This window comes from Hyperolius riggenbachi, chromosome 1, assembly GCF_040937935.1.
Source record: "Hyperolius riggenbachi isolate aHypRig1 chromosome 1, aHypRig1.pri, whole genome shotgun sequence".
Lineage (NCBI taxonomy): Eukaryota > Metazoa > Chordata > Amphibia > Anura > Hyperoliidae > Hyperolius > Hyperolius riggenbachi.
The window spans coordinates 528,671,887-528,685,438 of NC_090646.1; the positions used below are offsets into that span (position 1 = coordinate 528,671,887).

A 13,552-nucleotide genomic window follows, 5' to 3' on the forward strand; every position below is an offset into this window, starting at 1 on the left:
TCTGTAAGCGACAGCATCATAGGAAGAAAAAAGTAGTGTATGGCTCATTTTACTCTGGAAGAAATGTACTTCTCATTTGTACGTGTTTACATGTACAGTATTTTACATTTTAGCATTTTTGCGATAGTGGTCCTTTAAAGGGACCCTGAGCAGAGCTTTAAAAATGAAAAATAGGCACTTACCTGGGGCTGCCTTCAGCGAGGTAGCTCAGGGTCCTCCAGGTCCCCTCCGTGGTCCCACTGAAGGCCCAGTTAGGTCACGCACGGCGCAACTGCATATGCGCATTCCAAAATGACCCGGAGGTGACACAAAGGACGCAGAGGGACCTCGTGGGCTATGGTGGGGCTGGAGGAAGCCCCGGGTGACGCTTTTCATTTTAAAACTCTGCTCAGAGTCTCTCTAAAAAAAAACCTCTCCCAAGCTTTTCCTACTCATATGCAATTATAGCCGCTACCTAACTGGTGGTTGCCGAGCTGGGCGAGCTGCAGCAACGCAGGACAAGGTTTACGAAGAGCTTTCAAAAACATAGCCAAGAATGCGTCATAAAGTGGGGGCGGAGCATAACCCAATGACATCAGATCAGTCAAGTATTTAAGCTCTGTAATTTTTACCAGAGGTACTATAGTAGAGCAATTTGATCATAAGTCAAACCTATCTGATAAAACTTGTTTTGACATTTCTTACGAAATAGACTGCTCCAAAGCTGCCATGTCCGATTTCATGCAAATCCAAAAATATGTTCTCTGGATCTTCTTTACAAAACAGATCCGCTATGTCAGGATCCTTTATAAGGCCCTTCCGCATCTTGGAAGGGATGGCAATGTCACTCATCCTTGCAATCCCTGGCTTGTTTCATGCTACATGGAAGTATTCTTGGCTTGGAAGCCGGGCCCTGAAACAAAGAAAAAAAACAAGTTCTAGTATTTGTTGTTACACTGTAGCAATAATGCCAGCTTTCCATAAAAATATTCAAAAATATTATATGGATAATGCATCATGCAAGCATACAATTCATCAACCTATGAAAAGATTAGGACACATATTCTAAAGTCCTCTCTTGGGACACATTAACCACTTCCGTACCAGCAGTCTCTGCCCCCTTAAGGACCAGCGACTGTTAGTACACTAAAACGCCTCCTCCCGACGAATTGCCGCACGCACCTGCTGCTCTCGACGGTGCCACATCGCCGCAGACTCCTCTCTTCCGTCTCAATGACAGCAGAGTGCTGACAGCCAGTTAGGAGCAGTTTTCATTGGCTCCTGATGTTGTCTATCAATGGGAGCCAATGTGATTGGCTCGCCGTGATCACATGGTCAGGAGCCAATGAAAACGGTTCCTGACCTGCTTACAGAGCTCTGCCGTCTTATATTGCAGAGGGTTCAGAGCGGAGAGATCGGCGGTAACGCGTCATTCAGTAAGACATTGAATCTGCGTCCAGTCAGAGCAGCAGCATCATCATCTGCTGGACGTGGATTCAAACTGCATCGGTCCGGATCCAGTTAATGTGCTTAAAAAATAAACTCAAGGGTTATCGAATATACATCCATTACGCACCATACACACCTCAGTGGGAGCTGTGTAAATGCTGCAAATGGTTAGGATAATCATTTGGAATTGGAAAAGCATTCTGAAGCAATCAGATCAGAACTCAAATTTGATCTGATGGGACCACAGCAAGGTAGTTAATTCAACCCTGTCGCTTCCTCTGTGCACTGCCCTCCACATCGCATTCCATCTTTCTGATGCTTCCTTCTTCACAGATGGCTCAGATGAGCCTGAGTCTTTCTTGTCTGTCTGTCTATCTATCCATCTGTCTGTCTGGATGTTTGTGTGTATGCGTGAGTGTAAAGGTATATGCCACGATCACTCAAAAACGCCTTGGCAGATTGCAATGAAAATTGGTATACAGATCCCTTACTACCTGTGATCATATGTTCAGCAAGTCACACACCCCGCTGCACACCTGGGCAGAACCACAAACAGCCAATCAGATTTCACCCATTCACGTCGGTGGGAACATTTTAAAAGACTGCAATTCTCACAGTATTAAACCTAGAGTGCCAAAACCTGACACAGTTGGCCACTTGGTGACTGAGGTAAACAACTTAGGGGAAGTGGACAGACCATAAAAACAGCCAAATTACAGTCATTCATTTTACATGACAAAATGTAAACTGTAGCAATTCTTATGGCCCGTACTCACGGGCTGCAAAAGTGGCCTGTCGCCAGCACACGTGAGCGTGAGCTCGTTGCCAGGTCCCTCCGCGTACACACGCGGAAGAGGGACCAGCTCTGCGACGGAAGCTGTCGCCGACGTTCCTCCCCCGCCGCCGGAAGCGCCATATTGTAGTAAGAGGTTGCTATCGCTAGTCCGCATACTCACGAGGACTAGCGACAGTTGCGGCGGACCGTCGCCAGGCGATTGACCGCGCCAATCGCCCGGCGACAGCAGCAACGAGCAACGGTTCGGGGTGTGCGCCCATGCAACGGGCCATTACTCACGGGCGACCTGTCGCCGCAACACGCGCGCGCCGTGCGTTGCGGCGACAATTGTAGCCCGTGAGTATGGGCCATTTGACTGTTATTTGCAGGGTTTTAAAACTTGGCACACTTGGTCACTGGATGACTGGAATGAATATTCAGGAAAGTGGGTGGAACCTACAACAGCCAATCAAAATTCCGCTTAATATTTAAACTGCTGCCATTCTTACACGGTTAACAGCAGAGGCTACAAACCTGGTACAGTCTGTCACTGGGGTTCAAATTCACTAAAGGATGCAGAGCCACAAACTGCCATCTGATTTCTTTGCTGGATAAACTTCTTCCAGTCACTTTTTTTGATGCTAGGAACCCGAAAGCTCACAAACTTGGTCACTGTACAATGGGAGGAAATTGGCAGCGCTTTCAAATGGAGGCTGTACATCTATGCCGCTGATAAATTCGGGTACCGCCTCTATTTGGAAGCACTACAAATTTCCTTCTGTTGTACAAAAGTCTACTTGAAGCTAGCTGCATCCATGTGTATTAGTTTGCATTCAATTTATCTAGATTAGGGTTTAGTGCATAGATTGCATCTGATTTGTATTCAAGGTGTGTATTTAAGTCCCTGGGGGCAGTGGCGTACCTAAGGTATTTGACACCCGGTGCTGATTATCCACAGACACCCCCCCCCCCCCCCAAAAAAAAAAAGGAAAGGTAGTAAGCGTGACAGCTAGACAGTAGTAGGATTAGATTGTGAGCTCCTCTGAGGACAGTCAGTGACAGGACTATGTACTCTGTAAAGTGCTGCAGAAGATGTCAGTGCTATATAAATACATAATAATAATAATAATAATAATAATAATATGGTAGGACATTAGACTATGACTATGGTAGGATTAGAGTGTGGGCTCCTCTGAGGACAATCAGTGACATGACTATGTACTATGTAAAGTGATGCAGAAGATATCAGCACTAAATAAATACATTATATGGCAGGACATTACACTATGACAGGATTAGATTGTGCGTTCCTCTGAGGCAAAGTCGGTGTGGCCATGGCACCACTATATAGCAAGATGTGGGTACCAACCCCCCAGTATAGAATGTCCCATAAGTAAGGTGTCCCCAGTAAAGGTAGTAAGGTGCAGCCCGTATAGGTGGTAAGGTGTCCCCAGTATAGTTGGTAAGGAGTTGTCTCCCCCCCAGTATAGGTGGTAAGTGTCGACAGCATGGGTAGTAAGGTGATCCCCAGTATAGGTGGTAAGGTGTCCCCAGTATAGGTAGTAAGGTGCCCCAACTACAGATAGGTAGGGTGTCCCCAGGCAGTAGATGGGTGGGTAGGTAGCAGTGTGTGGTTTTAGGTAGGTAGGTAGCAGTGTGTGGGTTTAGGTAGGTAGATAGCAGTGTATGAGCGGTTAGGTAGGTAGATAGCAGTGTTTGGGTGGTTAGGTAGGTAGATAGCAGTGTGTGGGTGATTAGGTAGGTAGCAGTGTGTGGGCGGTTAGGTAGGTAGGTAGGTGTGTGTGGGCGGTTAGGTAGGTAGCAGTGTGTGGGTGGTTAGGTAGGTAGGTAGCAGTGTGTGGGTGGTTAGGTAGGAAGGTAGCAGTGTGTGGGTGGTTAGGTAGGTAGGTAGCAGTGTGTGGGTGGTTAGGTAGGTAGGGTTTAGCTAAGTAGCAGTGTGTGGGTGGTTAGGTAGGTAGCAGTGTGTGGGTGGTTAGGTAGGTAGCAGTGTGTGGGTGGTTAGGTAGGTATGTAGGTAGCAGTCTGTGGGTGGTTAGGTAGGTAGCAGTGTGTGGGTGGCTAGGTAGGTAGCAGTGTGTGGGTGGCTAGGTAGGTAGCAGTGTGTGGGTGGCTAGGTAGGTATGGTTTAGCTAAGTAGTAGTGGATGGGTGGTTAGGTAGGTAGCAGTGTGTGGGTGGTTAGGTAGGTAGGTAGGTAGCAGTGTGTGGGTGGTTAGGTAGGTAGCAGTGTGTGGGTGGCTAGGTAGGTAGCAGTGTGTGGGTGGCTAGGTAGCAGTGGGTGGTTAGGTAGGTATGGTTTAGCTAAGTAGTAGTGGGTGGGTGGTTAGGTAGGCTTTAGGTAGGTATGTAGAAGAGTAGCAGAGGGGGTTTTGCTAGGTAGCGGTAGGTAGGTAGTCTATCTCTCTCTCACCTCCCCCTCCCTCCCGTCAGACCTGCAGATCAGCGCGGCGAGCAGGGACAGACCTCCGATCAGCGTGGGACCCGGCCGACAGAGTGGCGCACAGCAGCCGCGCAAGACACTTCATATGCAGGAGATGACGAGTGACGTCACCTCCGCATATGAAGTAGTCAGGGATACTTTGCGCCGCTCTGTCAGCCGGGTCCCACGCTGATTGGAGGTCTGTCCCTGCTCGCCGCGCTGATCTGCAGGTCTGACGGGAGGGAGGGAAACACGGGGCAGCCCATCTCAAGGCTCATGCAGGGGGTGAGACCCAAGGCCACACTGCAAGCAAAGGACAGGGGCGGCTGCACAGGGCTCCGGGTGTCACCCCCAACCTTGAAGACACCAGGGGCGGGCCGCTCCTGCCGCTCGACGCTAGGGACGCCACTGCCTGGGGGGGCTCTTCATAGCAGAGGCCTCGAGACTGGTGCAGTTGGTCATTGGGTGACTGGGGTTCAAATTCAGAAAGGGAGCAGAGCCACAAACAGCTAATCAGATTCTTTTCATTTCCACAGGAACATTGAAATTATTGATGCAGAGGAACCAAAGTGCTCACAAACTTGGTCATTGAGTGTCTGTGTGTTAAGGTTAGAAAAGGTAGGTGGAGCCAACAGCAGCCAAATACATCCCAGGGCAACACCGGGTCTTCCTCTAGGTTATTATAATCCTTGTGGCCAGGGTTAAATCCAGTACTCTGTGTCCTCCAACCATTGTCAGCATTTACACAGCTCATGCTGTTGTGTGTATGGTGCATAGGCACGCATATCGGTGCGCCCTTGAACGCTATAATCTTTATAAACAGATTTTTTGCTCCTAAATTGCCCCCCCCCCAGAGCAAAATCTTGGTTTGAACTAAGATCATGTGAATGGAATGATCCCCTCTCCCATACAGCATACCTGGTGCCTTGTAGTTCGCCCTCCTTCTCCCATACAGCATACCTGATGTCTAAAAGGTACCCCTTCCCCCCTCTCTTATAGCATGTTCCCTGGTGTCTAGTGTCCACCTGCCCTATCCCATATTGAGTTTCCCTGGTATCTAGAGGCCACCCATCCTCCCTCTGTTACCCATTGCAGAGTACCGGCAGCAGAGACGGTGGAAAAGCATTTTACCTGATCCGAGGCCAGACACGCTGCAGAGGGTTTCAGTGTCTTCCTTTGAGTCAGATTCGGCCTCTAGTGCTTAATTGCGAGCAAAATACTACAGGCCAAATCCAATGCAATGGAATACACAGAGTTGCAGTGTAGTGTGTGTTGGCTCCATGGTCGGGTAAGATGCTTTCCCATTGCCTCTGCTGCAAGTACTCTGCAAGGGGATGCAGACGAAGGGGGAGAAGGAAGGAGGCTGCTTGACATCAAGGAAATGCGCTATGGGAGGGTGTAATTACTAGACTCCTGTAAGGGGGAGGTAGGGGAGACCACTAGATACCAGTTATGCTGTATGGGGGAGGGAGGGCCATTAGACACCAGGTATTCTAGTTATACCCATACACCAAAACTTGTCGTTCAAAATGGTCGTTTGAACGACAGTTGGATGTGTGTACATTTGATCGTTAGACTGATAGCAGCAGTTTTGACTGTACATAGCAAGGAAATGAGCAGCGCTACTTAAAAACAGACTAGTGCCTACCTGCTAAAGAGTGCAAGCCCCACTTGTGGGGTCGAATACACACCGAGCATACACATGACCTGTCTACCACTAGAGGAGGATGTTGGTTTCCATTAACAGCTTGATTTGACTGATCTGCTTGGCGGATCCGTGGACTAATTGTCGTTCAAATGACAGTTAGGTCCGTACATGTGTACAAATGACTTGTTGTTTGAAAGTCTATTAGTGTCAAAGTAAAAGACTTTCAAACAACAAGTCATTTGATCAGTCTTTTGATCTGGACCATTGTTCTATCCAGTCCATTGACCAGTCAAACAACATTTAAATTAGCTGTAATTAGCATTTCAAATGTTTTGTCGTTTGTACAAAGAGTCTGAACAACTTTTACTTTTGAACGCCTTTAACCTTCTGGGGAACTTTAATAGAAATCAGGCGATAACATGCAGTGCAGTCAACTACAGAAGCCATGTCAGGAAAGAACAAGGGACTGTGACTCAATGATCAATCATTTTGGGTGTCAGAGGTTTCACCTCCCACAGTATGAGACTAAAGCATGGCTACAGACTGATCAGTTATTAAAAGCAATACTCCAAATAAGAGCATGGATTTTAATAACTGGGTCTTTTGTCACCTTTAAGGTGAAAATTAGTTCTACTGCAGTTAGGAAAGCCAATAATAAAACATGGAGAGCTTTCTAATAATGATAAATCTTTAGGTAAATTAGCCACAAAAGTGTTGTGCCTTGCATCAGTGTGATATGGGCCTTAGTTAAAGGGGACGCATGGCTTTTTAGCACTCAGTGTCAGTATGAATAAAGTGGATGCATTTCTATTGGTTGCATACAAGCAGGCAGCCATTAGCCCATAAGAACTAGTGGAGCAGATAGTTCACTTAAATTTTTTTTTTAACAAGACCTTTTTATCCTTAAAAGGATCCCTCAGCCAAAATAAACTTCCCCCCGATCTACTTACCCAGGGCTTCCTCCAGCCCCTTGCCACCGATACGTCCAGTGCCACAGCTCCACTCCCAGCCCCCAGCCTGGGGTCCCCGCCGATGCAGAGGCCGATTTCGAAGTCGTCCTCTACTGCACCTGCGCCGCTATCAAGTCCATGTTGTCTGGAGTGTACTGAGCAGGCGCAGAACTACTGCGTCTGCGCAGTACAGTCTGGACAATGTGGACTTGATTGGGATAGGGATAAATTTGTCACAATGCTTTTCAAAAGCGCACGAGTGGGAACCAGCCCTTAAAGGACAACTGAAGTAAGAGGGATACAGAAGCTGCCATATTTATTGCCTTTTAAGCAATACCAGTTGCCTGGCTGCCATGTTGGTCCTCTGCCTCTAATTCTTTCAACCATAAACCCTGAACAAGCATGCAGCAGGTCAGGGGTTTCTGACAATATTGTCAGATCTGACAAGATTAGCTGCATGCTTGTTTCTGGTGTTATTCAGACACTACTGCAACCAAATAGATCAGCAGGGCTGCCAGGCAACTGGTATTGCTTAAACCAAATAAATATGACAGCCTACATATCCCTCTCACTACAGTGGTCCTTTACAGGTTAGACAGGAGTGGAAAAAGAGAAAAATGAAAGAGGATGGAGTAGAAAGCTCTTGCCTAATGCACCTTTTCTAACATCGACAAATGCCTTATGCAAACTGCAACACTAAACTTCTCCTTTCCTTCTCTGGTTACACAACACTATGAATGAGTCATGTTTCTTCTCAGCAAATCTAGCAATTTCAGAGCTCTGATTTTATATACTTAGTGTGACACTCTTACTTTAGTCACATATAATACAGTATATGTAAATATGTGAAATAAAGGAATTCTCATTTGGCTGCTATTTTGAAGCCACATAAAATCTCTCCCAATGTTTAGTTTGGAGGATTAAACTGGGATGGGAGGGAGAGCTGAGACGTTTCCCAAAATCAGGGCTTGCTTTCAATGTAAAAAGTGAAACTGTCACAGCATAGACATTACATTATTCAGAGAAACAAGGGATGAAACACAAAGGAATATTCTCATTAATGAAGCATACATAGTACATACTTGTTATGCCCGTTGCACAAACCATGCTCAGGATTTCATAATAAACATAGCGGAGGCATAGTTGCAGTCATCATGTGATTAGATGTTCAGACACGTGAGCTGAAAAATAGCAGAAAAAAAGAAAGTGTAAGAAATGAAGGTTGTATATCTTGTATGATTAATGTACAGATCTGAAATACAGTGATATGATTTAGGCCTCTTTCAGACAGGAAGCTGAACTGCATGCTTGGCGAGCAGTTCAGTCTCCCTTCTGCCGCCCGCCAGTGCAATTTAAATGCACATGAATTGCAGTGGTAGTAACACCAGGCATGTCAAGCGGCAGTGTTACAGGGAGGCAGAGGACTGCGGCAGATCGGACTCTATGATATGGGGGGGGGGGGGGGCTGTAAAGCACTGGTACAGAGCGCTAACTAGCACCCGGCCGATGCAGGAGAGCAGCTGATAAGTTGCACGTATGAAAGTGGCCTTAGTCAGATCTCGTTTTATAACATTTTATTTAACCACTTAAAACCCTACACATATTTGCATTAACTAGTTAGTTAAAGAGACTCTAACAACAAAAACCTCCCCTGGGGGGTACTCACCTCGGGTGGGGGAAGCCTCCGGATCCTAATGAGGCTTCCCACGCTGTCCACTGTCCCACGGGGGTCTCGCCGCAGCCCTCCGAACAGCCGGCGACTGTGCCGACTGTCAGTTCAATATTTACCTTTGCTGGCTCCAGCAGGGGCGCTGTGGCGACTTTCGGCACGGAAATAGACGTAAATACCCGATCTCCGTCGGGTCCGCTCTACTGCGCAGGCGCCGGAAACTTGCGCCTGCGCAGTAGAGCAGACCCGACGGCGATCGGGTATTTCCGCCTACTTCGGCGCCGAGAGGCATCAGAGCGCCTGCGCAGGAGCCAGGAAGCTAAATATTGCGTCACGGCTGTACGGAGGGCTACAGCGAGACCCCCGAGGGACGCAGGACGGCGTGGGAAGCCTCATTAGGATCCTGAGGCTTCCCCCACCCGAGGTGAGTACCCCCCAGGGGCCGTTTTGTCGTTACAGTTCCTCTTTAACCGATTATTCTGAAAGGCACCTTCAAATACCTCCTTTACAGAAGAACATAAGTTGTGAAATACTCCAGACTCTCTCCCCACCCAGTTCAGTCAGCAAACAAGGTACAGCACTAGCCTGCACACTCACACTTCTCAGTTAATCAAGAGGAAGGCGAAAAACCAAGAGACACCCATTTTGAATATGATTCAGTTGTAGTGAACAAGTAGGGAAGCCGAGTGAAGGGTCATCTCATTGCTCAAGATCGCCTTCTCCACACCCTGAGAAAATACATTCCTCATCTGTGTGTGTATATAACCAGAGCTGTCGGTAATTATCTTCTGGCTTACCGCTTGTTGAAGGCTTTAAGAATTGACATTTGCTGACAATTTACTGACATGTGTTGGAGTTAACTACAGCCAAGTCGGTAAATTTTCCTCGCGGCTCGGTAATTTCAGTTTTTCATGTGGTAACAGCCTTTATGAATTGACACTTTGCTTAGTGCTCGGGAAAGTCTTCTGTTTTCAGCATTACCGCATGCGGTAATGCTTTATGAACTGAGGCCTGGGTGTGTTGCCAGACCTTTCTCTGAAGCAGACGGCTGTAGACCAAGAGACAAGTTGAAAAGCCCCATGTATTCCTAGGAGCCCGCTCACTCAAGCTGAAAATGGAAGGGGGGGGGGGGGGGGCATGAGAGAGCAGTTATCATAAAGAATAGCTCAGTTACTAGAGTTCAAGTTGGTCAAAATGAAAATTAGTTTAAATTGTCCATCCCAGTTATACTCCTATATAAACAGTGATTGGAATATAAAGAGTCTACCATTTTTACCTGGCTGTGATTTTGTTTTTAAAATTGTACTTATTGGCATTTAGAAAGTTAAACAAACAATGTGGGAGGCCAACAATTGCGGGTGGGACCAAGCCACACAAAAGGCTGTTCATCTTTGTAAAGGTGACCACACACACGTTACAATAAAATGATCCGATTTTATGTCAATTCGATAAAATAATCGAATTTTCCAAACATTTTAAGCTTTTTTTTTATTCGAGCAAGAAATCCGATCGGATTTCCCGTTATTATTCGATAAGTCAATCAGCGGTGCTGGATTTTTCTGATCAAGTTTTATGAAAATTTAATGGTGTAGGGTAGATTGTCAGGAGTACATTTATAACGAATGTCTGAGACAAAATATTGGCGTTTTTAGAAATCTGTGCAGAACGGTCTCAGTCATCTTAACCCCCCTGGCCGTATTCCCGAGCTGAGCTCGGGCTGATTGACACATTCTGGAAGCGGTAAGCTAGAGCTAATTTCGGGCTGGCTCTAACCTCTGTGTGCTCTCTCTTTCTGGGTCCTGCATGCGATCAGCACTTGTCAGCGGGACCCAGGCTTCTCCCCCCTCTCTGATGTTCCAGGGACCCAGCGGCCAATCAGGTTTGTGGAGTGGCGTTACGTCGGGGCAGCGTGGGGTCATGGGGGAGGGAGAAAAACTATAAAATTAAAATCAACTGATCGGCCCAAAATAGAATTGTATTGGATACAAGAGAGTTTGTAGCCAATGCAATGTTGCCATTTGCTTCCTGGCTGCAGCTGAGCTGTAATCTGCGAGTTGCTTATCTGCTATTTTTCTGCCCGTTACCAATTTTTGCCTGGACTTTTACTATTCTCTCTGCCTTCTGCCTGCACTGATTTTTGCCTGGATTTTGATTTATATATTGTTGCCAATTATTGCTTGGATTTTGACTACTCTTTTCCTGCTGCCTGTACCGACCTCTGCCTGGATTTGACAACTCTGCCTGCTGTTTGCAATGACCTCTGCCTCCCTGTTATTTACTATGGCATCAGCCTCCAGAAGGCATCTCACTGTGGAAGCGCTGGTGGAGTTGGAGGACAGAGATCTGCAGTCATTGGCGGACTCAAGCAACAGTGACGCACGTTGAGATCTGGTGACCCAGGTAGCGACACGTACTCCATCACCACCGAGGTCAGTGATGTCCATGTTTGGTGCCCCATAGATCTTTCTCAGGCTCTACCTCCACCCACACATTTCCCTTTTACTGGGGAACCTGGCCTGAAGAAAGCATGCGAGTGCAACCTCCTGGCCTACCTGCAGCTCTTCTTTATAGAAGCGGTTATTGAAAAGATAGTGGAGACTAACAGCTATACCCCCCAACAACTGGCTGCTCCACAGGGGCGTTTTTGGAGGAGCAGGACATGGGAGCCGGTCACCAAACAGGACATTTGGTTGTTTTTGGGCCTTACTATTCTGCAGGGAGTGGTGGGGAAGCCCCTGCAGAAATGGTATTGGACTACCAATAAGATCATAGCAACCCCTTTCTTTGGAACGGTGATGTAGGAATACTGCTTCAGTTTGATTATGAAGTTTTTACATTTCTCCAACAATGACACATTTGAGGGGTTCACTCACCCTGCGCCAAAGCTTAAAAGAATCTGGCAAGTCTATCACATGGTGGTTGACAACTTCTGGACCACTTATGTACCATAGAGGGACATAAGCGTGGACGAGAGTCTGATGGCCTATATGGTGAGGCTGAGTTGTCTCCAATACATAGCATCCAAGCAGGCCCGCTTTAGCGTAGTCATACATGCTATGCGAGTGTGGAACTGAATACATTTGGAACACTATTTTGTATACAGGAAAAGGTACCAAGTTTTGCCCCAGGTTCAGCGACTACGTAATGGTGACATTGTATGTACTGTCCCTTGTTGAGCCTTAACTGGACGAGGCTATTGCATCACCACAAACATTTTTACAGCTTCCCTGAACTGTCTGAGATTCTGATCAAGTAAAAGACTGATGCCTACTGCACCGTTAGGCCTAACAGGCGGGAGATGCCATAAGCATTTGCCAAGCAGGAGCTGAAAACTGGGGACATAGCTGCTTGGCAAAAAGGGTAAAATGTTAGCTCTCCGCTGGCGTGACAAAAAAGATGTGCGTCTCCGCAGCACAGTCCACGACACCTCAACTTATCGCCAGAACGAGAGGTGGAAAATAAAATGTAAAAAAAACTTCAGGTTGCGGTGGACCACGACAGCACCATGGGTGGTGTGGACAGAGCTGAATATATATATATATATATATATTTTTTTTTTTTTTAATAAATATATTTTCCGCCATCTCCTGGAGCAAAGCATCTGGAACGCCTACATCCTCCACAAGCAGCGAAGTGACAGGCCAGTAACGCACGCTGACTTCATCTGGAGGCTGTGCATCGGCCTGAAATATCAGACTGCAGCAGATGTCAGAGTTGGGCGCCGTGCCTCCTATGTAGTAAACCCGGAGCGCCTCACTGGCCATCACTTCACGGAACACATTCCACCAACTCCCCCCAGAAAATGCCCCAACCAGGACATGTGCTGTATGCTGCTCTAAGATACTGCTCTAAGATGCTGCTCTGGATCCGAGGCAAACTTTTGCCGTTTTCATTTTTGTGCCCCTTACATATAGTTTCTGGGGCATTCTTCCCCCAAATGCTTATTATAATAGTTTAATAAACTAATAAACTTTAGGAGGCCTGCCCCCAAATCATTCAATGCCTCAGCGCTCAGTCCCATGCTGCAATTAATCATGGGAGCTGAGCCTGACGAGGAGGCACGTCTTATTTTAATTTGCCTGCCCCACTGCGCGCTGATTGGTGGAGGTGCACAGTGGGGCTGGAGCGGAGGCAGGAAGCCTCAGTCAGTGCGAGGGGGGGGCATGGGCAGCGTCCACTGGCAGCTGGGCGGGCGGCCGATTCCCCGGTAACTGTCTCCCTCTCCCTCCGCCGCTACTCAGACTGCATGTCAGAGCGACCCGCTGCAGTTATGACAGGACAGCGGGTCGCCAATCAGGGAGTGTACAGGAAGACTGCCTGTATGCGCGCTGATAGGCGACCCGCTGTCCTGTCATAGCGGCGCAGTGGGTCGCTCTGACATGCAGTCTGATTAGCAGCGGAGGAAGAGGGAGACAGTTACAGGGAAAGCGGCCGCCGAAGGGGAGACGATTGGCAGCCCTCCGGGGGGGGGGGGGGGGGGGGAGGTGGAGTGATAGAGACACGGGGTTCAACTATTGTATTGCTTTACTGGGGAAACTATACTAGCTATACCGACTATGGAAACTATACTGGAGCCAGCTATACTATCTAAACTGGGGGGCAACTATACTCGCTATACTATCTATACTGGGGGGCAACTATAC

At 47.5% G+C, this 13,552-nt stretch overlaps 1 protein-coding gene across 6 annotated transcripts in view; it reads right to left on the reverse strand.

Annotated features, from left to right (window-relative positions):
* Positions 1–13,552, reverse strand: part of LOC137525225 (serine/threonine-protein kinase TAO3) — a 278,858-nt gene that overhangs the window by 147,448 nt on the left and 117,858 nt on the right. For all 6 annotated transcript variants that reach the window (XM_068246237.1, XM_068246260.1, XM_068246217.1 and 3 more), the window contains 2 exons: positions 8,323–8,421; positions 685–892 (listed from right to left, as the gene is read on the reverse strand). In XM_068246237.1, the coding sequence (XP_068102338.1) occupies positions 685–831 (147 nt within the window). In that variant the 5' untranslated portion in view covers positions 832–892; positions 8,323–8,421. The remainder of the gene's footprint in view (positions 1–684; positions 893–8,322; positions 8,422–13,552) is intronic.